At 43.4% G+C, this 27,292-nt stretch overlaps 1 protein-coding gene across 2 annotated transcripts in view; it reads right to left on the reverse strand.

Annotated features, from left to right (window-relative positions):
* LNX1 (ligand of numb-protein X 1) overlaps positions 1-27,292 on the reverse strand; it is a 90,552-nt gene that overhangs the window by 8,001 nt on the left and 55,259 nt on the right. The window contains exons 2-7 of one of the 2 annotated variants that reach the window (XM_032400359.1): positions 26,500-26,741; positions 25,838-25,990; positions 21,075-21,247; positions 18,374-18,745; positions 7,379-7,513; positions 1,527-1,704 (exon numbers count right to left, since the gene is read on the reverse strand). In XM_032400359.1, the coding sequence (XP_032256250.1) occupies positions 1,527-1,704; positions 7,379-7,513; positions 18,374-18,745; positions 21,075-21,247; positions 25,838-25,990; positions 26,500-26,741 (1,253 nt within the window). Of the gene's footprint in view, positions 1-1,526; positions 1,705-7,378; positions 7,514-18,373; positions 18,746-21,074; positions 21,278-25,837; positions 25,991-26,499; positions 26,742-27,292 lie in introns of both variants that reach the window. The other variant, XM_032400358.1, reaches the window with a different exon arrangement.

Genomic DNA, 27,292 nt, shown 5'->3' on the forward strand with positions numbered 1-27,292 from the left:
GCGTCTGCCTCTGGCTCAGGTCATGATCCCAGGGTCCTGGGATCGAGCCCCACATCGGGCTCCCTGCTCAGCCGGGAGCCTGCTTCTCCCTCTCCCAATCCCCCTGCTTGTGTTCCCTCTCTTGCTGTCTCTCTCTCTGTCAAATAAATAAATAAAATCTTTTAAAAAAATAAAAAAAATTAAAAAAGGAAAGAAGGAAGATAAATTAGCCTTGTTTACTATTTAATCCAAGAAAACCTACTTCTTCACGTCTTGTTTCTTGTTTTTAGCACGAAGGGAGAGCATTTGGCAAAAGCTCCGAGTGCCTGCAGAGAGCCTGGCATGTGGTAGGCACCCAGTAAATATGGACTGCATGAGTGAGTAAGAGACTACCCCTGAAAGGGTCTGGCAGAGGAGTCTATAGCAGTTAAGAAAAATGAACTGGAACTACGCTCTTGAAGAGGGAAAAAGGAGTTAACATTGTGGTTCACTGCAAAGGTAATACTACTACTCTTGGGTAAGCACCTACTATGTGCAAGGCCATTTCCCCACACCATACTACACAGTCCTCTACTCACGTTCTCTTGCTAACAAGTCACTTCTTGGTGAACCTCATCATTCTCCACCCAGGTGCTTGGGTGAAAAGGAAGAGCAAGACAAACCAAAACACATACCTCTCCTACCTCCAATTTCTAGTCTTTTATCTCTCTCCTGATCTTCTGCCTCCATTGAATATCATCTTTTTCACACAGAATAGCCATAGCGAGAGTAAAAAGATAGGAAGAGACATGGGAAAGGCTTGGAGTCTTGCCTAACCCCAAAAGATGCACTGTTAGGTTGGCCAAAGGAATCCCTTACCATGCTACCCCCCTGTGGCTCCTCAGGCCAAGCAACTGTACTTCAGAAACTTCACATTGAACTCTTGAATCTAAGCCCTTAAATGACATAGTTGCTCAACCATCTGAGCTACCCACTCATGGGAATTGACAATATTATTAAGGATACATATGTGACATCCCTTTCCTTCATTCAAAGTAGCCCAGGACACATAAGATTAAAATAATGAAACTTTTTTTTTTTTTTTTTAACAGTGGGTAAGAACCTAGCATGGTACTTTCACTTAATATTCATTGACTCAAAATCTATGAAAGTATTTCTCCCATCCAACCCATAAAATGGAACAATTCATGAATAGGTTCATCACAGGATCAATCCAGCAAAGAATCACTTAGAAAGAATGGAACCAAATTATGCTATTCAGTTGAGGCCACTTGCTCATAACTGTAGAAGTTCCCCATTACTTCTTGGCATATTTTGCAGGTACTCACTTTATTAGCAAGCCAAGTGGCCCACATCAACCCACACAAAGAGGGGTGAAACCCAGTCCAGCAGCTATACTCAAACCAATCATGGTCAATGGGTAATAGAGGTTCCTGGGCAGCTCAGCGTCTCATCCTCTCATTATTTCTGGAAGCAGTGACCTGACCCAGCAAGCTGCTAACTCATTTTAACACCCCACTGCCCCAGTACCGTAAGTGTCTTTTTACCTGTTTTTATTCTTCCATCTCTGCTTATGACTCCTCCGGGCTCAACACTGATGACGTAGATAGGCAAATCCCATTCCCTATGTGACGCTCCGCCTGCAACGGTCATGCCGAGAGATTCGCTGGGGTCTTTTCGGACACTTACCACCTTCTCATAGCAAGTGACCACAGGATGGAGGGGCTAAAGGCACAGACAGAAAAACAAACATAGCACATCTGCTCACAAGAAGGTTTGCATTTCCTACATACAAAAACTACCCAAGTTGGATAAATCTATGACGGTAGTCTTTGGTCTCACAGAGAAAGACATGTGCAGAGAGAACCCTGGCTTTGTCCGCCATCCTCAGCAGAGTTGTATGATCCCAAATTCTATAGGCTGATTCAGAGAAAGTTTGCATTTCGAATGGGAATGGAAGAAATGGAAGAGGAACAGGTTGGAGGCCACTGGAGAAATAGTAAGCACGCAAAGTGAACTGCACCCAAAATTTTTCAAGTGACTCATTTATTCCTGATAGTAGTATCTCATAAAAAGCTTGTCATTCATGAGTAGCAGGAATTTTTTTTCAAGTTAAAAAAAAAGTAATAGTATTTTAATTAAATAGTCTCAGTTTATTTTAAGGAGGGACTCAATTATAGAACTCCTTAAGGAAAAATAATGGATTTCATAGATATTCCACTCTAAAAACTCCCTACTGACTGGGTTCTCTCCAATTAGCATCTTCACTCTTACTTCAGCATTTCTAAATAATATGCCGTTCTACCCTTTAATTACATAAAAATATAGTGTACACATTGTATAGCATACACTGAGGACCGACTTTCAAAAAGCAAATTAAGAGAACTGTGATTTTGGTTCAGCAACTCTAGACTAAAAACATTGAAAGCTACATGCAGTGTTATCTTGGAGGAATAAGTCAGTCAAGGGCATATTTATCAATGAATACATATCAACACACAATTTTTCTGAAAATGTGTTCTCCTCCCTGCTTGTGCAATGACCTAGGGGTATAAATGGGAATGTGCACTGCAAATAAATATTTATAATACTCGATCAGACCTCAGAGAAGTCTATAGCTCAAAACACAGCTTACAGTTGTATCTAAAGAAAGAAAATTAAAAAATGTATCTGGTAAAAAAAAATCAGGGTACAAAAGAAAGTGTAAGTATATTCCTTCTGTTTAAAAAGAGGGAGGAGAAATTGTATTCATATTTGCATTTCATGAAGACACTCTGGAAACAAGAAAGTGGCTTTATGGGTGTGAAGGTGGGAACCGGACAGATCAGGCATGGGTGGGAGGCTCCTTCATGCATACTTTCCATTTTTTGAACCCTGTGAATGTATTATCTATTCAACAAATCAAGTGAATGATAATTAAATTTCTGTAAAGTTGATGGTTAACATCATATAGAACTATTACCTGCATGCACAAGAGTCCATTTTTAACACTTCATTATGAAAATAAGCCTAGGCTTTTTGTGCATTTATATCTCATGATTTTCTATGGTATAAAATTACCCATGCCTGTTTTAATGGCCTTATTGTATCCAGTAGTAGCCTGTTACTATATCCCTAGCACTGAATATAGCATTTAGCACATTAAAGATGGTAACTATGTTTGTCAAATAAATGGATGGTTAAATTACAAGTTGCCACAAATTGTTTTTGGTAGTAACAGAATACTAAATCAGGAATTGCAAACTACTATGGCCAGGTATATGTTACAATTAGTACTTGGAAGTTCTGGGTTGTGTGTCTCTATAAACCCCAGAACCTTGAAGAGACTGGTTATCAGAAGTGAGTTATAAAACTGAAATGGGAACTTCTTCAGGGCAAAGATTCAACATAAGACAAATAAGTAACAATATGAACGCAGTGGTCCTAGCACTCCAGAGGAGTTCTGGAGGTACTCTACAGATCCATTCTCAGTTCATGACCCTTCTCTCCTACAAAGCAGTTAGATGTAGCATGTCTCTGCCTTAATCACAGACATCTCTCAGAAAAGCCCTGCTTGGAAATGCAGGCAGTTCTGAAATGCCCACAACTCAGGGCAAAGTTCTAAACCTAGAGACTCTTCCTGGCTGCTCTGTTGTTTCAGCTCATTCCTCCGGATATTCATAAAGCATGTACTCCTGATCCTCACAAAGAAGGGTTTTCCTCCATTATCTCCACACGGAAGCCAGGAATATTGTAGGGGTAGGGGATCAGTCTCCCAAGGTGATGTCTAAAAACACAGTATGGCATGCTCTGGAAAACAAGGACATCTTCTCACATTAAAAAATGTATGTGTACACACACACACACACACACACACACGCACGCTCTATTGCATTCTTGAACAGCCGCCTAGTACTTCATCATGTGGATATGTCCTATCCCCCCACTGAGGACCATTTTGGTTGTTTATAAGCTTCTTGCAAAATTAAACAGTGTCACTGTGAACATCCTTAGACACGTATCTTGTGCACTTGTGTAAATATTTCCTTGGGCTAATGTCCTAAAAGTACAACTGCTGAATCAAAAAGACTGGGCATTTTACATTTTGATACATAGGAAATAGTTCGATCACCTATAATCTCACCAATACATTGTGAACATGCCGATTTCCCACAATTCTGCCAATACTGGGTTTTATCAATATTTACAAGATTTGCCCAGAGGAAAAGAAGATTCCAATAATTTAATTGCCTTTCTAGGTAGTAAGTTTAAATACATTTCATTGTTATTTGGATTTCTCACAGTAATATCTTTGGAGATCTTGTAATACCATCATCACTCAAAGCTCTCCTGACCTCATTTATGAAGTGGGGTAGAATGCCCATGTAGGGCACACCTGTGACTGAAGAAACGCCTTTGATCTGAGAATACTTCATTAAAAAAAAAGTGTCACTAAATTCATTTGAAAGTGGTAAAATTACATATCTTATGAAATATTCCAGAAATGGCTTCTTACCAGCCACACCAGTTAATAGAAATAAATGAGGCCCTAATTATTTGGTTGTGAATAAATATTCCTTGAATAATGTACAAATTGGCCAGGTATCTTTGAGGAAGGGGAAAGAAATATTTGTTATTTACTTAAATGTGTCCAGGCAGAAAAACTGAGAATCAACATTAAAACGAATCTGATCAATGAAGCACAGCTGGCCAGGGGGGTGGGGGTGGGAGGTGGGATTGGCAACTGAAACCCCAGATATCTGACTAAATCCGTGCTCTCCCCACCACACTACTCTGCTTTCAGAGGCCATGTCTCAACAGGTGATAAAAAGTAACCTATCAATTTTCAGATAACTGTCAGAAAAACACATGAAAGAATCAGTTACTCAATTTTTCCAGGAACAGTTTATCTCATTGACTAGAGAACTCAACTCAAACCCAATTCTGCCAAATAAAATATATGACAAATAAGATTCGGACGCCAAAACCTATGTGCTCCTGGCTGCAGAGATGGGCTATTTCTACTTGTAGATACGAGTTCCTGGAGAGCGGAGTCTTCTTCCACACTTATTCAGTGCTTACCCAACAGCCTTGCTGTGCTGAATAAGGGGAGGTTTCAAGCATTTATGGGCTCCACACAAATGACTGGGCTACCACAAATGGGAAATGTGTCCTTTGTCCTGTGTTTCTGACAGCCATCTGCCTTCCCCACCAGAGAGAGACACCCATGTTAGCAATGGAAAACCCAGGTACCACCATGAACCTTTCCCGCGCAGAGTGGCTGGACTCTGGTTGGGGAGAAAGAGAGTTAAATATGACAGAGATCTTCTTTTCCATCTGGGTTTTCTCCCAACCCCCCTTCTCTACTTCAGAGATCTCAGGATGTTCCCTAATGTTCAAAAACACAATTTAGTATGAACTAATGCAAGCTGATTCGAAAACATCATGAGCACCAGTCTACTTATCACTTAGCTATAAAAATACATACTTCATAAAATATTGGGATTTTTAAAATAAAACATTTTAGATTTATAAAAAAATATATAAAGATGAACATAATGACCTAGCCATGTAACTTACAACCCAATGTCAGAAATACGAGTGCCACTACAGTTGAAGTCTCTCTGTGATTTCTCTCTGGTCACTTTCCCTTTCCTCTCCCACAGAGGTAGCCACACGCCTACATTTGACACCTATTTGTCTTTAACTTTTCAGTTGGCTACAAACTTTTCTGTCTCACAAGTCTTGGTTTGCCTTCTTTGGTATTTTTCTGACTCATTTGAGCTCCTACTTTCAAAAAGCCATCTTGTTTCCTAGATAAAACAAAGCTTAGTAGGATCATAAAAACCTAAATCATCAAAGAGCCATATATGTCTTAGTTTTATTTTAAATAGGCCACATGCGTGTGTGTGTGTGTGTGTGTGTGTGTGTGTGTGTGTGTGTTTGAGGGCATCTCAGAAGGCAGACAGAACTATAAGTTAAAATGGAAAATATTACAATTTCCCACTAGGCCAGTTTGTTCTGTATGTTTTCCAGGAGTTAGATACATGACATAGATTGCAGCAAAAATTTGAACAGCTGTTTCCATGATTCATGGTGGTTAGGTGGAAGGGATTATAGACCCACAGTGCTGGTGGAAGCCTCATGCTTAGTGGTTTAATGAGCTAAAATACAATATGGTCTAGTTAATCCAGCTACAATTAGTTAATTAGATTAATTAGATTAAGCTAATAAACTAGTTTTCCATTAATAAATACCATTAGTTTAATTTAAACACACTAATGGTATTTACTAGCGAAGGACACCAGGGAGTCCTTATCCACAAAATGTTTTAGCAGGAGTTGCCTGGTCTGTCTAGATTGCTTACTGTAAATAAGCCTGGAATTTACGGATTTATGGGACACGGCTGGCTAGCTGGCTGCAGAAAGAGGCGGGGGTGTGGCCTCGTAGGCTGTATCATTAATGACATGTTGCAAAATCAAAATTTTGAGTCTTGTTTCTGCATCCATTACTCAAAAACCCAAACTTGTGAGTAATTCCAAACTGAAACACAGCCTGATATGTTCTGATTGCTATGATAGGCATTCCTTAATCTCTCTTGCAAGATGAATGGACTACCTATAGATTTTTTTTTTTTATCTTTAGTTACAAGTACAAATTGGGCTAAGTCACCTCATTGAAAGAGAGGCTCAAATTGCTGGCCTGAAGGATACATTCAGCCTATAGATGCATTCTGCGTAATCCACATTACTTTACATTATTTCCGAATTTAAATGCTGTAACAGGGCATCTGCTTTCTGATTTGCCCCATTGCCCACCATTACTCCTAATGTTACATGAACTTCAAGTGTTTATATTATCTTCCTGGGTTCTTCTGCAAAAACAAACACACTAAAATTAACAGAGGAATTATTTTAATTATAATTAATTATTTTTAATTAATATTTAATTAATTAAATAATTAAAATAATTAATTATAATTATAATTAAATATAATATATAATTATAATAATTTAATTTTTCATAAAATAATTTTCAGGCAGATTGGGAACTTCGAAAGTCAAAAACCAAGCAAATCCCATTTCATTTCAAAATGAATGAAAACGGTCCTTAAGCAAAATGACTGTTGGAAAAACATGACATATATTTGGCTTTTACTTGAAATTATGTCCCCATGTGAAGTCTGTAAGATCAAGTTTCAAAACTCTCCTGCACCTTCTTCCCTCTTGCTTGGATGGGAGACACCTGTTATCTCACCAGGTCCTGAGGATGGGACTTCAGGCTTTTTGTTTTACAAGCCAAGTCAAACAGTGTTCAGGTGATGAAGTCCAGAGGTTACACTTAGAAAGGTTAAAGTGTGCAGCCTTCGCAAGAAATAGCTTCCTGCAGGAGGAGTGGACATACTCAGGCTGGGGCTCACCTTGGGAGTGCTGCTCCTGTCCCCTGGCCCCGGGGACCGGCTGCTGTTGTTATTCCAGCCAGCGTCCTGAAAGATGTCAGGACTCTGCAGCCGAACCTGGCGGGACACGACGAGGTGAACACGCCTTTCACTGGCCTGGGGGAGAAGACACAGACATTAGCCACTCTCAGAGCTTCCATCCAACGTGGCCGGCACCAGGGGCTTACCAACATGCGAGTTTTATTCTACTCTAATGGAAACAAATGGTGTCTAGTATTTCTCATGGCAGTGCCCATTTTGTAATTTGGCAAGAACATGAGAATTATTTCATTTATCTTTAAATCAGGGAATGCAACCTGCTTCAAGGGAAAAACTAGGGAAGTTTTGACTTATGCAACAGTTTTTTGCAAAGACATCATCAAACATTGTTATTTTTAAGGGACAGCTCCATTGCACACAAGCCACGTCTGAAGGACTTCTCAGAGAGAACAGAGTACACAGTGTAAAGTCTAAAACCCGGACCGAAGGTAAAGAGTACAGAAAAAGGAACAGAGTTGGTGACAGCAACTCTACTACCACAGGAAGAGAAATCCTGCATCTACAGTGCTAGACATGTAGGCATGGGAAAGGACGAACACTTTAGCAATAGAGAGATGACTTAATAGGTTCCAAGACAGCCTGATTAAAGGCCTTTGCCTTGATCCTTTATTTTTTATGTGACTATGACTAATTCTGACTCCTCTTCCTCTCTGCTATATACACTGATGCTTGCACAGAACATTCCAAACAAATACATTTCTTACTGGGGAGGTCCACTCCACACCATAAATTTACAAATTGGCTTTCCGCCACAGATGAATTTCATTTCTGTTTGAGAGCATTACTCATTTTTCCACAACTGCTAACTACCGAGGCTCCAGATCCACAAGGCAGACAGAGGAGACCTTAGCCCTGTGGATTGTACATTAATAAAGCTCCCTGATGGCCCAGAGTTGATTAGAAAGGTCCCCAAGAAAGACTAGATTTGGAGACAAGGTGGAAAAGAGAGGAGTAAGTTTCTGGGGTTCTCCTCTTCACCCCACCCCCCTGACCGCTCACCACAACAGCAGAGATGGACATTGGCCCACCTGCCTTTCTTCCTTTAGAGGTATGGCTATCAGACCATGGAAAAATCAGGTCATGAAGGACGACCTTGTTTTTAAAACCTTAATCAATCAGAGCCCCATCGATGAATTCAGATCTCCACGGTTGTCCAACCAGCCCAAACCTTCATGGTTTTGCATCCTTACGTTAATAAACATTTCTTCTCAGAGCTCTCTTGAAACTTAGGGATCATCAACTGGGTAGCTGTAAATCAGAGGAAATTTTAAAAACAACCTCTGAAGTGCATTAAGAATGTATTGGTGGATGGTGGGCCAGTTGAGTGGATTCATCTGTGTAATTCTGTAATTAAAAAAATCCTACTGAACAGGGCCCGAAAAGCAAGTTCAAGTTGTTCACTCATGTTCCTTCACATAAAGCCCAGTCATCCCTTTTGCTGGTCTACTCAATGCTCACTTACATACCTTCCCTTGGTTCTTTGCCTATCTTGAATTCCTTGGTGTTTCTTATCACCTTTAGAGCTTGCATCAGAACAAAAATAACAAGCTCAGGAAACAATAATGAAGCAAGCAGACATGAAGAACTACAATATGAGCCAGCTAAACTCAATTCTTAGAGTATTTTGTAATAATGTTTCTTTCTTTATACTGTAAGCCTCACTTATCCTAATGAGGTTATCGTTAGGAACTTTCTGAAGCAAAAATGACTAAGAGATAAGTGGAAAATACTCCAGTCAAAACTCCAACTGCTGAGCCCAAATTTGCTCCTTATCTTCAGGGAAACTCCAATGTTTTAAAGGATCTCAGCAGTGGGTTTGTCTTTGGCCTGCATATTGTATCACGTTCACTTGGCCCAGGAGCAATCACGTGACCTAGGCACCTCATAAGAATTGAGGAAAATCTGAGACTTATATCAAATCAACTTGCCAGGTAAAATTCAAAATGCCAGGGAGCAGCCTGGGAGAGCCGTTTAATTCATATTTTCAAACACAAATTTCTCACCGGATTTTCAAATGCTGACTTTGGTAGTAAGCTGTTGGCAGGAACAACGCTCCAATAAATAACCCTGGTATCAATTTACTTGGAAATAAATTCTCCACAAGGCTGGGTCTGTGGCTCTTAACCAGCCACCTTACAAACTGCTCTCAGGGAGACTCCATCGGATTCACTTTCTTTCCTGGTGTTTGAAGCTGTCAGGTGGAAAATAGGCTAATGTGTTTGTACTGGCTCTAGCCCTTAGGAGCAGCCGGATCCAGCGTCGAGAAACAGCCCTTAGAACCAGCAAGTCTTTCTTTCTGTGGGTGTGAAGGTGAAGTGTGAGAAGGGGGGTGAGGGGAGACAGAAACTTTTTTATTGCTTAGCCACATCGCATGTGCCAGAAAGATGGGTGCAGCAGATCCGTTGGCTTCAATAGCACGCTCAGAGGAAGAGCATGCTACAAGACAGGGGTAGGATAGCATCTCTTGGAAGCCACAATTGTGGCTATCTTGAGTAGCAGACAAGGCTAGAGGACAATCCTTTTCGGGTGAAGTTTCCTCTCTTCTTTCTTCTTTAAACAGCCTCAGTTTTCGAGGCAAACTCTGGACACGGTGGTTACAAGCCGCATAGGCCGACTGCTGTACCTATTTCTCCTTCTTCTTCCAAGAGCCCAAGCGTTAAACCCCCTCTCTCCTTTCTATAGGTTAAAGAGAAGCACTTCTGATGGCCTTCGTGTTCTCGCCTGGGGACCTCAGCTTGTTGGTAGCTGTTCTGTCTCCACGGCTGACATGTGCCTGCTCTGAGCCAGTCACTTCACTAAGAGCCTTGGGGAAATGGCTCCTGTCCTCCGATTGTCCTACTTCAGGGACAGGCAGGAACAGCTGCCGTGAAAGAGATATGGGCTACACGCGTGAGACTCTCTAGGCTGGAACCCATTACTTCTAGCCAAGGAAATAGGAAAAATCTAATATTCAGAGAAAACCAAAGGGTTAAAACTGAGTAGCATTTATCATGATAAGGCTTGTCTTTTTGGGTGATGGTTTAAGGATTATTTTTCTCTGCTCTTTTGAGATTTGACTCAAGACTGCCAATAATATTTATATGACGGGACTAAGCAGAGGCCACAGAAGGGAATCATAGTCTGGCAGCCTCATTTAGGTGTAGCCCATTTAAAAATAATAAAATCCCACCTCTTGTAACTGGAAGGAGGAGTCTGAAAGCTCTATGCTGACGTCTTGCAAGGCAAGCATCCTGTGCGGTCATGTTCAGCCCAGGAAATGGCTCTTTTCCCTACAGAAGCCACTGTGGCCGATAAGAAGTGTTCATCGTGTCAGGATACCACACAGATCAGAAACTTCACAGAGAAGAGAAATGGAAAATCAAAGACGCCACCATGCAAAGCAGGAGAGGCATTTTGCAGAGCTGTACATCTGAGCAGAGGGTGTCTTTCTACTGTTCTGCACTGCTCGGGGCCACACAATGGCGAAGGCAGCCAGTGAGAACTAGGGCAGACCGAGACTTGATAGTGCACCTGCACTTCAAGGTGTGACCTCCTCACCTAGCCCAGGGCTTCACCTATTCACTGTGAAGGAGGATTGACTCAAATCACATGCATTACACCATTTGCTGCTTTAAAAAATATATATGCTTAAATAAAACAGTTTTTAACATTCTAAAGACCTGAAACAGGGAAATTCCAAGCTGTTAGGCATCCAGACTATTGCTGGGAGCAGGGAGACCATAAACACACAACCCTTATAACACCAGTATGTGTCCACAGGCGACCCATGCTTGACTGGGGAACTCTTGTTACAGAGACAAGTGAAAGCTACAGTTGCATTTATAATAACATAAGCTTGCCTTTCCTTAGTGTTCCACCAACAAAGGTTTTAATGAGCATTTCTTAAAAAATAATTCATCCTGCATCTGCATTCCCTACTCATTTCTTTTCCCAGGATCCCAGAGGGAGACAGTCTAGCTTTGATTTTCAATGTATGGTAGTAGGGATGGTTTTTGTTTTTTTCCTATACTCTCTGGGGTTGCCCCATCTTAGCTTCCCTTCCACCAATTACTCAAGGATCCTTGTCAGTTCATCAGTCTTGTGCTCACAATGCCCTGGGAAATTGTGGGGCACTGGTTCCATATCATTAAATAGCCACATATATGGAAGAGATGTCAGATAGCTAAGCCAACATTCTCTCTGTAACTCAGGCTTCAGTTCCCCCACAAAATCCTTGCCATGTTGTCACCCAGCTCATGCTTCAGTGCCTCCAATGACCGTGAACTCACTGTGTCCCAGGGCAGTGTGGGCCGTTCTTAGATAGCGCTAATTAGAAAATTTGTCCTTGGGCTGAGCTAAATGTGCCATTTTCTTGCTTGCCCATTGGCTCCAGTCATACCCTCTCAGATAGCTCCAAATCAATTTCTGCGGGACAATCTTACTTGAAGATAAGGCTCACTCTTCTCTCTTAGCTCTTCTCCTTTCCAGGTCAAATATTTCTACTTTAATATTTCATATGTTTTCAAATCATCTCAAAAGCTTGACGAACTCTAGACTCCCTCTAATAAATTTGAGCGGGGTGTGTGTATATAGAATCAGACCTGGAAGAACCAATATAGAGTAGTTTCTTCGCTGGTGGACCAGCTGTACCCAGGACCTCAGTGATGGGGTTCCTGTTTTGCCACGTCATACATCCGTAGGGGATTAGCTCTGTGAAGCCGAGAGCTCCATAGATGTCAGTCTTCATTATTAGTGATTAATTAGAAGATGACAAGCAGGTTCCCAGGGCCTCACTAAGGGACATCTTACATCAGTACAGCCTAGCTTTGAGATCACATAAGGCACATAGATCCTACATGGCAATACAGACCACAGGAGGCATCAGAACCATCACCAGTTGGTAGGCCAGAAAAATACCAAAGTCACCAGTCATTTGTTGATCTGGCAACATACCACACAATGAGATGCAGAAACAAAGTCCTTGCCCTACGCCTCTCTTCCAGTGAACAAGAGAAATTCTGAGAAAAATACCTCTCACTGAGCAAAAAGTTGGGGTTCCAGAAATAGAATTCCTGAACAAGCTAACACGGTGCACTGTCAGCGGAGAGTTTCTAGAAAACAAGCTTGGCGCAAGCAAACCTGGGGTGCGCAGATTTGTCCATCGTTGAAACATTAGCTCCTAGCATAGCTCCTGGCACATTTTTAAAAGAATTCAAGAATATCTTCTGCTGGAGAGGCAGCAGCTACTTTAGTGAGCAAAGAGCAACCAGAGTCTGGCCAAGGAAAAAGGAAATTAAGGAGGCTTTGAGGAAAAGTGGTGAATTGGACCTTAGGATTTGACCAGGGTAGAAAAAGATTTGAGACAGAAATCTGGTCTACTTTCCCTCTTGACTGTAGGTCCATATTCATCCTTCTGCTCCCAGAAGCACATCTTTAAGGGCTAAGATGTTAATGATGACATTAGTGATGTACACAGGGTCATACAGAGGTCAATGACAAGGTCAAAATAAGAATTTAGTTCTTGAGTTCTCGTGGCTGATTGCCGAGTCAGCAGAATGACCCAGGTCCTTTGCCTCAAACATCATTTCTTTTATGGTATCTAGAAGTTATTCTCGTGGTTGATTCTGTTCTGTGGCGTTAAAAAAAAATGCACATGGGATATTTTGAGTTGGAGGAAGGGCAGTGTAGCCTCAAGATTCCCTAATATTAAATAAAAATAGATTCCCTAATATTTGTAGTGTGGAGCTGTGCATGAGATTCACTGACAAAATTCTAAGCTGAAAAGCTGTACAGTTTACCAAGTCATGCTTTATCATGAATGCATGAAATTTAGAGCCCTGTATAAAAATCATCTGGACTTTAAGAATTCAGCTCAAGAAGACAGTTTTTACATTTATGTATTCTTTAGCCTTTGTATTAAATTTATTACAATGCCATGTTAAGAAAATTGGTTTAAATGGGGATTTGACTCTGTATTAGCTGTGCTGATCTGTAAAAAGCACATTGATCTATCAGGTCTTATTTCACTGGCAGTTCTTACTGGCTCCAGGGGACAAAAGTTCTGTCTTTTTTCCGGTTGTGCAAAACTCATGAGCTGGAATCACATATTCAGAACAAATGTAGGTAATACGAGTAGTTCATTATTTACTTTCTGGCTCTGACTAGAGGCTGCTCACATTCTTTTGAAAAGTCTGAAGAGCCTGGTTGCCAGTTGTTTTTTGATAAAATAACTTCTAATTTAAATATTAATTCATGCAAAGGGAACAAAAATTCACACATCTGTAAGTATTAATGAAAACCTAGAGGTTATCATCCCCTCTACAAATGGCTTTGAATTTTTTTTTCAGCTTCTGCCTCAAGTCTGGGAGTTGCCTAGGAAAAAAAACACACAGGAAGGAGACTCAAATTTGAAATCCAAAATTACTTCCTTCATTTCTTAACTGTATATATTTGAGCTCACTGCTCCAGAATTGCAGATAGATGAGAGCATCTCAGAATAGGCATAGTATTGTCAGCGTAAATCATTTGCATACTGATTAGTAGAGAGAGATGCAATCTTTTTTTTTTTTTTAAAGATTTTATTTATCTATTTGTTAGAGAGAGAGCACGCACACACAAGCACGGGGAGCTGCAGGCAGAGGGAGAAGCAGGATCCTAGCTGAGCAGGGAGCATGATGTGGGACTCGATCCCAGGACCCTTGGATCATGACCTGAGCCGGAGGCAGATGCTTAACCACTGAGCCACCCAGGCGTCCCACCTACAATGATTCTAGACATGGTGCTCAAAAAATTAAGAAATTGATAATGGAGAAAAATAAAGTTGTCCTAAGTTTATTGGAGTCAACTACTCCAAATATTGGAGTCAAATGCTCCATATTTGAAGCTTCTGTCTCCTTAGGGCTCCTCCTCCTAGAGGAGTCCGTCTCACTCCTGGGCTATGACACCTGGGGCTGCTGAGTAAGTGGGGGTTAGGACTCTACATATGTAAGTTGGTCAGATTTAAAATAGTTGTGGCTTCTCTGTAATAACTTTTCCCTGAAATAATGGAGAAAAAGTCAAGTGTGGTACTGTGGGAGAAAACATGACCAAAAGGACATGTTGTCTGGGAATTTCTTTCTAAGGCAAGTATGATTCATGGAGGAGATACACGAAGGCCAGGCAGCCAAGGATTGGTTGGTAACTTGAGTCTCCACCTTTGAAGGGTATTAAGCTTAATTCCCCCAGCCTGGTGTGTGTTACAAGTATCACATAAATAAAATCCACTCTTGAGATTGCTTAACTGGATTTTCCCAGCACTCTACTTTTTCCATTTCTTTCCAACTAGCTTTGCCCAAGTCTTTAAAAGAATTTTTTTTTTCCTTTCCCCCTGCTTATAAAGCATGTTGGCTTTGTTTAGTAAGCAGAAGACTCTTTTAGGAAGTCCCACTGTTAGGCAAGATTTTACTTCATAAATTTACTTTCTCAGGGAAAAAATTTTCCCTCTTCTGTTATTAATCTACCAAAGTAGAATGCCACATGTAATCAAAATTTTTCCAAATGGCATGAGTAAGGGAGTTTTTCTTTTGCCTGTTGCGGAGTGTCGTTGGCAGATTAGCTCTAGAATGTGAGCCCAGACTGACCTGCAGAGGGAGTTGACAAATATGACACGAAAAAAAAATTGATGATCACCTTAAAAGCTTACTTTTAAAGTGGGGGAAAAATCATGCTTAGAGTGCAGTTTGTTCATGACGAGAAAAATTATTCTTCCTTTTCCATGGGTTAATGTTTTCATAAACATCTATTTTCTGTTCTCACCCATCGACACATACAGGCTAGAACCACCTGCTAAATTCTGACTCGACTGTATTTGAGATCTGGGACAAGAATATGTCCCAAGCTCTACAAGGCCAGGAACTGTGTCAGTCTTGTTTACCACTGTATCCACACACTTGTCGGCACCTAAAGGGTGCTCAACCAGTAACAACTGAAGAAATTCAAGAGGAAAAGATGTAGAAATTCCATCTTGGAGACAAACAGCATGTAAAAGTTGATTTGGTGTTTGTTCTTTGGTAAATGGTTTGATGAAAAATCCCTAAGAGATGGAATTAATGCATAAATTCTAATCTTCTGTATATTTACATTTTTATAACTTGACTCAATTTATTCATTCAGCAAATATTTATCGAGTGTCTATTCTTGCCAGGTATTTCTGTAAGTGCTTGACACACAATACTGTATTATTCTATACTAGGCCAACAGGTGATAAAGTAATTAGTTGGTAGGAAAAAATAAAGCAGATTAAATAAAGGATATAGAGCTGGGGGTGGGAGAAGCTATTTTAAATGAGATGGTCAGTGAAGGTGACATTTAAGGAGACCTGAATGAAGCATGGCAGTTAGACATTTGGAAGATTCTTCCAGTCAGAGGGATAGCAAGAACATCAGCCTTGATGTGAAAAAGGTCTTGCAGCTTTTGAGGAGTAGTAGCAAGAAGGCAATGTGACTGAGCATGGTAAGGCAAGGGTGAGAATACTAGAAACCCTCTTACTTTGCTTAAGAAATGAAGCTAGAAAGGTAACTAAAGGCCAAATTACATATGGCTCTGAAGGCTATTGTTAAGATTTGGAAATTTTACTCTGAGTGTCTTGGGAAGCATCAGAGAGCTGAGCACAGGAGTGACACAATGGGACTGACTGTCGATTGGCCATCTAACTGCCGTGTAGAGAGGAGAGGTAGAGAATCAGGTGTGGAGTCCAAAAGACCAGGTGGGAGGTCTCTCACAGAGACCCAGTGCCAATGGTAGCATGCCTGAGGGAAGCCGTGGAGGTGGTGAGAAATGGATTAGAGAGAGAGCATACTGAAGAGAGTAAGAGATTCTTTTGGCCCAAATAACTGGGCAAATGGTGCCATTTCTAGAGACTGGAAAAGGCTGAGGAAAGAATAGGTTTGACAAGGAGTAGAGGAAGGAGAAGTCAAGGATTTGGTTTTAGACATTAAGTTTGAGATGCCTTTTACATATTCACATGGAGATACCAAGTAGGCAGTTGGTTATGTAGGTGTGGTGTTCAAAGAAGTTGAAGCTGGGCATAAGGACTTGGGAATAGCTGGCATAAAGTCCAGAGGGGAAATGCCTCCTGTAACTCTGATCTTCTTCTCCACCTGCTCCACAGACTATGGCCTCAGGGCCCGTTAAGCAGATGAACATCCATCACATTGAGAATCACCCTGAAAGTGGGACACCACCAAGAGCCACATACCACATGTGCTTCCTATCCTGGGGTAGAGAGGAAGTAGGGTAAGTCCCCTTGTACTCTTTGCCTCAGGCTGTCCACACCTACAAGGACAGTATCAGACACTACTTGGTTCCCCTTGAGGAAGAGGGAGAAGATACCACACACATGACAGTGAAGAGTTGTCAACACCTGGAAGAATTCCATGGCTGGAACCCAGAGTTGGGAGACTTGTGTGTGCTTAGGTGACCAAGTTCTAGAAAGCAGGCTCTGTCTTCTGATGATCATCCTCAGCAGAACTTGGTACAAGGTTCATTTAACTACCGCTGCTGACTCGCTGTCTCCTCTTGAAGTATTAATAATTTAGTCACTAAGTGCAAGCTGATGCAGTGTGCCAGGTAATTGCAAATGCTTCATAAGATAAGGCCTCAAATCTGGCCCCTCTCCTATCAGTTCTCTACTACCTTAAGAGAGATCTAGAAAATCATGTCACTTCCTTTTTAAAACCTTCCAATGACACCCAATGGCCTTGAGGATAAAGTCTGAACTTCTTAGCATGGATCTGGTCCTTGCCTCCCAATCCTGCCTTGTCTATGACTGCTTTTTTAATATACACCATGCTCCAGGTATGAATGCTTTTCCTAACCAGCTTTCAGGGAAATGTTCTTTTGTGTTGTATCCCCTTAAAATGGCCCTCCCTGCCTTGTCTACCTAGAGAACTTCTGATTCCTCAAAGCTCCAGTTCAAGATCTTCTCTATAAAGAATTCCTAGGCCCATGCAAGCAAAAATCTCTACATCTGAAACAGCACTGTACTTAATTTCTCCATTATATTACTAACACACCATATGACAATTATTTGCAGAAAGTCCATCCCCTGTACTAGATTGAGGGTTCCTTTGAGAGAACAGCCCAAGAGGCCATCATCTCTGTGTTCTCTGTACCTGACACATGCCTAGGTGAGCAGAAAGTTAATACACCTTGGCTAAATGAAGTGAATAAATGGGTTAGAGTACAAGAGCCCAGAAAGCCTGTCCTTCTAAGAATAAAGATGGCAGCTCATTAAACAGTAGAAAAGCATGGTGACCCAGCCAAAGGCAACAAGATACATGCTAGGGATTGATGATGCTATGCCAGTCAGGAAAGTGAATTAATTTGAACCAATGTCAGGCTATTGGGAACATAATTTGTATGCCTCTCTTTTTAGATTCTTCTAGATTCATACTTGAGTTCCCATGGGCTTTCCAAGGAGGTTGGATTCAGCCATGGAGACGGGGCTTAGCCTTAGCCAATCCCATAGTGGTCCCTGTCCACACGATTCCTGGAGGGTAGATGGCACAGTTTCTTATGGGAGTTAGTACCTCTAGATGTCTTGGATATGTCCAGAATATATCTGAATGACCCCTGGTCTGCAAATAACACACTGGGTACAAGGATGACACAACCCTGCTGACCTTAAGTGATCTTAACCTGGTCAGGTTGCAGCATGTAACCCTGAGTGTCTATGGGCAGTCAGATTGGATGGCTGGCAACATTTAGGGAATGTCCATGAGCCTGACACACATCATTTGCTTGAGTAATGTTCTTACCTAGCCCTTCAATCTTGACTCCCAGAAAAGGGGGCACCACATGTCACACATGGTACTAACAGGGCAGGTGGGTCAGGGTAATGAGCATCCCACTCACGCCAGCAGTTTCTAGCCAGGATCTTGGCAATGACCCGTGACTCACCTGAATCAGATGAGCTGCGCTTTCTGGGCTGCCATACCGAAGGTCGTGCCCATTGATGGCTAACACACGATCGTTCTCCTCCAGCTGACCATGTCGGTCTGCCACACCACCATTCAACACATTGAAGATGAATACCCCAGGCTCATCCACCCTGCGCACCAGTTTTATTCCAAGCTGCTCCTCAGGGCTGCTTTTGTTGAGAATCACATGAAAATGATCATCTCGGGGCCCATAGGCGTCGGGCGCCTGTCCGCTGTTCCTGCTTTGGAACTTCTGCTCACGCAGCACAGTGAGCCGCAGCACCTGGCATGGCTGCCGCAGGAGGCGCAGGGCATAGTTGTGAGGCACGTTGCTGATATCCATCCCGTTGACCTGGCGGGGGGGGGGGGGGGGGGCAGGGAGGGGACCGGAAGCTAGAGCAGATCAGCCAGCTCCACCTGCCACAGTCCTTCCTAGAAGCCCCAGGCCCACATCATCAGCAGGACCCTTCCTTAAAGACTGCCCTGGTTTGTCACCTTCTCTTCTGTCCAAATCTCCAGACACCCCCATCTTCCAACATTACTTCTAGCCCCGCTTTCCTTCTGTGTTACCGCACCGCCCGTTCAGCTCTCCCGGTGGATGCTAACTCTCTTCAACCTGTCCCTGCACAGGCCCCTAGATTTATTCACAGTCCCAGCCCTCATTCCTGTTGCTTGCCAAACTCAGTGTTCAGCTGAAGGGGTGGGTGGGAGCAGGGGGGAGAAAAAAGGAAGAAAAAGTAGGAAAAAGCAAAACAAGAAAATTTCCCACTTAGGTTCAAATGATTACACTAAACTGCTGTTGAGATTAAACTGAGCTGACACTTTCTTTCCAGTGATCTCCAGGTGACTTCTCCCTGGGTCATCCATCCTGGAACTTCTGTGGCCTGCCATTGCATGTATGTGTGCGTACGTGTGTGTGTGTGTGTGTATGTGTGTATGTGTGTGTGTGGTCTTAAGGTGGTTGCTGCCTATGAGGTCTTTTGCCCATGTTCTCAACAAAAGGAAAAAGAAAATCTCTGTATAGTTTCAAACAAACTGATGTGAATGAGTTTCTAGGCTCTCTTACTGAAAGGCTGCATCCCTTTATTCTACTTCAACGTCCTCAAGCTCAGCCCTCTCATCTGTGCCTCACTCATTATCTGCGGGGCTGATGCTGCATGGGGCTTTCTGGTTTTCATTACTCTGACTAAGCGGGCCCAGCCAGAAGGCTACAGCCCCTAGTGGTAGTCACTGCTTTGCGAGAAAACCATTTTACGATAGCACCGTACTCTGCGGAGGGTCTTAAGGACAGGGGCCCCACAGAAGAGAGACAACCTTCTTGAATTTCTATGGTTGGGTAGGATTTCTTGGTTAGAGGAGGCTCAGAGTGAAATTTTAAGAGGTCTTCCTGCAGCCCACCATCCCGGTTTTTCGCTGCCCCTTCAGGGATGGATGGAGGCTCTCGTGCACAGAGCAGCTCACCACCTTTGTCCACACCCAGGGGAGCTCACAACTCTTGCTCTGCTCGGTCACTGATCCTGCATCTGCTTTCCCCCATCGCACCCAGGCCAGGAGGTGGCCAGGGGATTCTGCTAGACGGTCTTGGCAGCCCTTTGCCTGCCAGGGCCACTTGAAGGTCCTAAGAATCAAGATGTCTTATTATGCAACCCTCCCGGGCAGGACAGCTCCTTCCCTTTGCAGGGAAGCCATGCAGAGTGTCACCCGACTGCACTGTGGACACGCTCCGGAGCTCGACAGGCCCTGCCTTGTCCTCCACCTCAGAGGCCAGTGGGAGTTTCAGGATTGTTATGACAACTGCTTTAAATTCTTTCTCCTCTTATTCCAAAAAAAGAAGAATTTCTTTGCCAGAGAAATAGCACATGATGTGTCAGGAACCGGCCTGTCAACCACCTAGAATGAGTGGGATGAAACCCTCCTCTGGGTATCGGACAGGGAATATAGGACCAGGGAGGGATTTCTTGTCACACTTGCCACCTGTCTGACTTCTGTCTGATCAACAATGCTCCCTTCATTCTTTCTCTTCTTGTCAGAATTCTTCCTGACCTCCTTCCTGACACTCAAGCCTCAGAGGACAGAAATGCCCACGGGGCGCTGTTCCACCAACATGCCTGCCCCGCAATGTCTGTGGCTTGGTGGGAATAGCTTAGGATTACCTCTTGGTTTTTCTCATGGAGGGCCATTAAGCCCCCAGACATTTACCATGAAGGGGTGTGTGAATGGGAGTGACGAGATAAAATACAGAATGTTCCATTAATCTGCTCTAAAAACAACATAAGATCTACGCTCCAGTTTTATTTTATGTTATCGTTAAAGTAATAGGAGGAGGTAGACGGAAGGAGAAACGAAGAGGAGAAGGAGGTGGAGAGAGGGAAGCGGGAAGCGGGGACAGAAGCTGGAGGGGAGATGGGGGAGATGAGAAAGACGAGAAGGACAGACAAAATGATACAGAGACAGAACTACTCTTTTACAGAAAGAAGGAGAGAGTAGAAGAACAAGACAGAAGGGGACAAAGACCTATCTCAATTATATTACAGGTCTCAGATGAAGAGTCCTCTCAACGTGATAACTACGGAAAGAGACTGCTTCACATTTATTTAGCATTTCCTCCATCCATCCATTGACTTGCTCTGAAGGGGTTTTTATTAAGCCCCTTTTCATGGCCCCACAGCGACCGCGTCTACCTTCAGGATGATGTCTCCTGGCAGGAGCCGGCCATCCCTGGCAATCACCCCGTCCCGGTAAATGTGCTGGATAATGATATGGACCAGCGGGGTTTCGCTGCCTCCCACAAGCCTAATGGAGAGGCTTTCGTTGGGATCCACTCGATTGATCTTGACGCTTGTAATTTCACCATCTGGAATCAGGTGATACAACCTTGGAAAGACTAAAATGGACAGACAGTATTTATTTAAGATACCCACCCAACGGACATTTCCAACCACTCTTCTTCTTGCCAAACTTTGGTTTCAGCCAAACTAAACTATTCATCGTTCCTCGTACATGTTTTCCATTTTCCTGCCTCTGCGCCAGCATCAGTTTCTCTGCCTGGAATGTTTTTCATTTTAGGCCTAGACCCAATTTTTCCTTCAAGACTTGCATGAAATGATCCCTTTCAATTAAACTCTACCCTGATCCCGCTGTTTCCCTGCTCTGTCTAAACATCCCAATTCCCCCCAAAGCTTCTATTGCTCCCGGCACTGAGCCTTCCATTATCATCCACGCTCATTTCTTACATCCTCTCCTGGACTCTAAGATCTTTGAGGACACCATTTCTTGCTGTTCTGTGGCTGTGTGCACAGATCACAAGTGTCAGCCAAAGCCTCCTGGGGTGAAGGAGTGAAGGAGAACGTAGGATCATTATGGAATAGACTTTAGTTTCAGCACCTACTTATCGAGCCACAAAACAGAACAAACCTGCTCTTCTGCCTTCTCAGGCCATTTTGAAGCTTTCTCCCTGGAAGTCCCTGCTTTTTCAGGCTTAGGGAATTCCCAGGCCTCTCTCCCAGACACTGGTGTCAATAAAGGGAAGTCACACAGCCTGATTCGTGACCAAGGAGAGCTGGTGGTGTCCAGAGGCTCATCCCTGATCTGGCTGCATTGCTCAATTCAGAGCTCACAGGAGATCCGGAGACCTAGGTGGGTGCCTCCAACTTTATCTTTTAACTGAAGACTCTTCTTTCCACATGAAATCTTCCACGGGTCCCTTCCCCACCAGCCTGTACCCCACCCCTGTGCCCACACACAGAAGAGCTTCCTTAGTAGTCCGGTTTGATAGCGACAGACAGTTGAATGGCTTTATTTTACAACGTGAGGACGTTTGAGCTTAGAGTGGGGAAGTGACAGGACTGGCTGGAGGTTGCAAAGGAAGGTGGCCCTCAGGGCCAGTCACCGCCTGGGGCTCCAGGGGACCTGCCATCCTGTCACCTCCCTCAGGTTTCCGTGGAACCAGGGATCCACAGCAGTCCCACAGGGGACTTGCCCTATAGACCTATAAGCCAGCACGGCCGACTGGAGCCGTCCTCTGCCTCAGTCTGAGTAGAAACATGCCAAAGGGATGCCATGACATGCCAGGCAAGCTACACCTAGTTTGGGGCGGCCGCAGCTCCTCCCCCCGCCGCTTGAGTGTGGATGTGGAGGGCGGAGATGCTTTCGCCTCCTGTAGCTGCTGACAGCTGCCTTTGCCCTAAGATTCTCTCTTCATTAATTCATTTGGGAAGAGGAAAACTGCAGGTCTGGCTCTGCCTAATATGCACTCTGTTTTCAAAACCCTTGACCTTAGTCCATTTTCCCTAATGAACTATGAGTTCATTAAGAAGTGCTCAACTCTCCAGGAACAATACAGAAAGAATTAAAATTACTTCCAAGTATTGCAGAACACGATAAACAAAGCAATTTAGCAGCCAGAGGAAGCCTGAGACGTTGCAAATGTGGGTCCTTCACCTCCACCGGGATGTAACTGAACGTAAGCGATTGGCTTGGCTGTTTGGCTGTGGATAGCAGCCTTAATGTGTCAGTTCCCGGGGCTAGCAGTGCTTGGGTGATTGAGTTCAATTAATGTTTAAACTACTTTGATTACATTAAGTAGGCGTTACCATAAGCGTTTGTTGAAACAGGTCTGGTGACAGGGAATGGTGATTTAAAAAAAAACAAACACTTTGAACAAAGAAAGATTTAGAAATAATCATCAAACTGCTGGTTTTTGTTCCCCTCCCCCTGTCGACCCCCCTCCCCCCTCCAATAGATTTACAAAAACCCTCCTCCCAAACTGAAACTACTCAGGCCATTTGAGAGTCTGAAAGGACACACCCAGTTGCACTTGTACATAATATTAATTAGAACCACGCCAGTGAGACTCTAGTGACATTGAAGAGTTAAAATAATTTTTTGGGGTGCTTCGGTGGCTCTACCAGTTGAGCATCCCACTCTTGATTTTGGCTGAGGTTGTGATCTCAGCGATGTGGGATGGAGCCCCACGTTGGGCTCTGTGCTCACCAGGGAGTCTGCTTGGGATTCTCTCTTGTCCTCTCCCTTTCACCCCAGCAAACACACACACAATCTCAAATAAATAAATCCAAAAAAAAATTTTCAACTGCCAAACTTGTGCTGGTCTGGAATGAAATAAAATTGTTCAATATTGTGTCCTCACCGAAGGACTAGGGATTTGATGTTATTTACTGAGTGTTATGTGCCAAGCATTGAGCTAGCCAGTTGCATGCATGCTTTTTGGATTTAGTACTTACAACAACCCTATGAAGTAGATTATTATTATCCCAGCTTCTTAGAGGACAGAATGCTGGAGCTCAGAGAAGTTAAGTAACCTGGCCAGGGTCACACAGCCAATAAGCCGTGGAGACTCTTTGCCCCTGTAAAAAGGATGGATAAACTATGCCACGGGAGTTCATGGGGCCAACCACAGGTTGCTGAAACAATGCAACTCGAAGGCCATTTTTGAAAACTTGGTTGCCTCACAAATCCTGAAAAGACCATCATACCAGCCTTGCCAAGTCTTAACACCTCACCCCATTCTGGAGTCATAGCTTCCTGGGGTATCTCAAGAAATCCATTCTCTCCCACTCTAAGCCCCCTGCACACCTCACGCGGCGGCCATCTTCCCGGAACATAGTGCGGTTCCTGCAATAACACTCTGCAAAAGCTTTCCGGTGTGTTCACTGCCCCAAATCAAGACTCCCAAATGCCCTCCAGGACCCATCTCTTCTCCCACTACTTTCTAACGCACAGTCAAGATCCCAATGCCCATCCGGCTCATAAACCACCCCGTAGACACAGGTTACACAGCCTGCTTGCAAGTGATGCTTCTTTCTCTTGGGCTGCCGCTGCCATTTATTTATAGCTCACTCTTCATGGTATTTTCTTTCTTTTAGTCATGAAGGAGGCTCTTGAAGCCAGGAACTGGATTTGATAATCTTTATATAAAGTTATAGAGCCTAGGCTAGTACCTTTCACACAGTAATCTCTTATTAAAAAGGTTTCTGCAATAAACAGGCAAATAAATCTTATGCAGGCAGAAGAAAACTTCACGTGGAGGCGAATTCAGGACCCTTTCATAAGAGGAGGACTGGCAGCAGGGAGTTGTAATCCCATATTCACGGCACACTCAGCGAACACCACTGTGTTGCCAGGTACGGTGCTTCACCTTGAGGACACGCACACTAACAAAAGAACTCCTGCTCTTACAGAGGCAGTGACAGTGAAAGGGACACTGTTATAATAAAGATGCAGATGCATCGAGAACACAAAGGAAAGGCGACTGAGGGAGTCGGGGAGGGCTTCTAGGAGGAGGCCAAGCCTATGCGGAGCCTGGAAGGAGGAATGAGAATGGCAGCTGAAGGGGTGTGGGAGTGAAAGCTGAACAACAGCCTGGAAGGGAGAGAGAGAGACACAGTATTCACAGGACTGCAATGAGCTCAGAGTAGTGAGAGCACGGAGTGTGCATGTGTGTGTGCGTGCACAGAGGGGAGAGGTGACAAGTAAGCAAGAGAGATTTTCTAGCACTGCTCATGGATTCTCTGAAGGTGTGATAAAGACAGTGGTTTGGGATCTACCTCTCAACCCCTAGGAGGGGAGGGCCCTTAACCCAGTGGTTACCAGAGTGGGCTCTGGAGCCAGAGAACCTGAGCTAAGGTCCTAGGTCTGTCATTTTCTAGCTGGGTGACTTTGGGTGATTTACTCTCTGGGTGTCCGTTTCTTCATCTATAAAATGAGAATCATCATCATCCCTGTCCCTTAGAATTGTGACATCTAAATGACTTAGGACAAACACTACCTGGAACACAAGAAAGCTCCACTTTTTTTTAAAGAGCTATCGTTACTGCTCTGAAGGTCTAACATAAGATAAAAAGAAAGTATTTCCTCAGCTGCATTTATAAACACATAGGATCTAAGATCCAACAGAGCCTGGATTCTAGAGCCACATTACCTGAATTCAAAGTTAAGCAAGGTAATTTGGGGCAAGCTAAGTAATCTCCCTGTGCCTCGATTTTCTTATCTGTAAAAGAGGGATAATAATAGTAGCCATTTCATAGGTTTGTTGTGAGCATTAAATAAGTTAATGCATGAAAAACACACTCAGAACCACACATTATACCTAGTCATAAGAAGAAAAAAGTACTTACATAGCATTTACTGCATGCCAGCCATGTTCTAAATGCTTTTCACTTAATTATTATTATTTCTTATATGTGTTAAGCTAGCACCTGAAGGTAAGGGCTCCAAAACCTATTTGCTCACCCTCTGTGAAAAGAGAACAATCATTTCTGCCTTTAGTTACTTATGTAAGAAGTAGGCTGATCAAGGTAAAAAATATTTTATGCCCTTGTGAAGAGAGGTGTCCTAGAAAGTGGGTGGTGGTCCGGTTCTCATCACCCCTGATGTCATTCTGGAAGCCCAGCCCATGTCCGTCCAGACTCACAGGGAGGTCACTTACCTTCAGGGGCAGTGGTGTCTTCAGAATTTTCTCTGCCCTGGTCAGCTTGGTTGGCAACTGTACTCCCACTCTTTGTCCTTCGAAGAACACTCAAAGCTCGGTTTATTTTTTTAAAAGATCTGCTTCTGATAGTGGATCGCTCAAAGGGCCGTGCTGAGGACAAGAGAGAAGGAAGAAACAGTAGCTATACAGTCACAGAAATCCTCTTTTATGTGCATGTCTGATCGGATATATACAATAACACAAGAAGAGTGATTACTTCTAGGTGGTAGAATGATGCGATTTGCTTCTCTGTTCTGTCTCCGTTTTCTACAGTGAAATATGTAAGGTTTAAAAACCTGCGTTTCTTTTTTGCTGGGCTGGACTGAAGGTAGCAGCACTTTCCTTGAGCAGCATAGATGGGAAGGTGCCGACACTATGGGGTGGTGAATCATCAGGCCCAACTCTACCCCTTCCACTAAGTTCGATTACACATTTTTAATGATCTGAGGTACTTATGGTTTCATTTCACTTTGGAGAATTAGACATTGGATTGCTGCTGAAACTGCCAGAATGATTTCCCCTTAAAAAAAAAAAGTCTAGAACTTTCTACAGTAAATATTCCACAGAGGGCAATCTCAAGGCAAGGAGCCCATTCCCAGACAACCACCCATTTGACTCACCCCTAGTTCGGTTGCTCCGGCCAGAGTCCAAAGGGCTGTCTGCTGGCTGACCATCCTCCGCTGTGGACACGTAGGCAGGGTTGTCTAGGCCAGGCTCATTTGTCACCAAGGAGACAGTGGCAGCTGCAGAGACCTCTGGGGAGAGTGCTGTTGCTGTGAGGCTCACGCAGCCGTCTGGGCAGCCATCTTGAGAGCGCCTCTTCTTGTCTTTGGTGAGGCCATAGTGGGAAGCACCTTTACAGCTGTAACGAAACCAATAGGAGGTCAGAAAAGGCTTTGGCTTTGCTCATTGTTCAACCCGGCTTCTTCACGTACACATGCTTGCTGCACTTGGAACGGGAGTTGTTCACTCCTATGTCCCACCCCCCACCTTATCACATGTAGGTACTCAATATACACTCACCAACTAGATGATTTAATGACTTGAGAAAACAATTTTTAAAAGATGTTTTTGCATTCTCTTAAAGCGCTCTCAGTACACTGGCCTCTGGCATGCAAATGTATATAGTTGTCATGGTGTCTACAAGACTAGAGCTTGAGGCGGGCACTCTTCAACTGTTTGGACTTAGTAATTCTCTCTTGTTGGTGTTTATTTTGACCACAAAAGCCCTTAGTCACACTCAGTCCTTTCTTTTAGGTTTGGTTCCCAAAGCACTGAACATAAATACAAAGCTCCTCCCAGATTCCATATTTAACTGTCCGTGGAAACAGAATCGCCATCACCACAAAGCCACAGGGGTTTACTTAGCATTGGTATTCTCTAGAGGCAAGCTTGCTGGCTTCCATGCTCTAC

The sequence above is a fragment of the Phoca vitulina genome, unplaced genomic scaffold (genome assembly GCF_004348235.1).
Source record: "Phoca vitulina isolate PV1807 unplaced genomic scaffold, GSC_HSeal_1.0 scaffold3, whole genome shotgun sequence".
Lineage (NCBI taxonomy): Eukaryota > Metazoa > Chordata > Mammalia > Carnivora > Phocidae > Phoca > Phoca vitulina.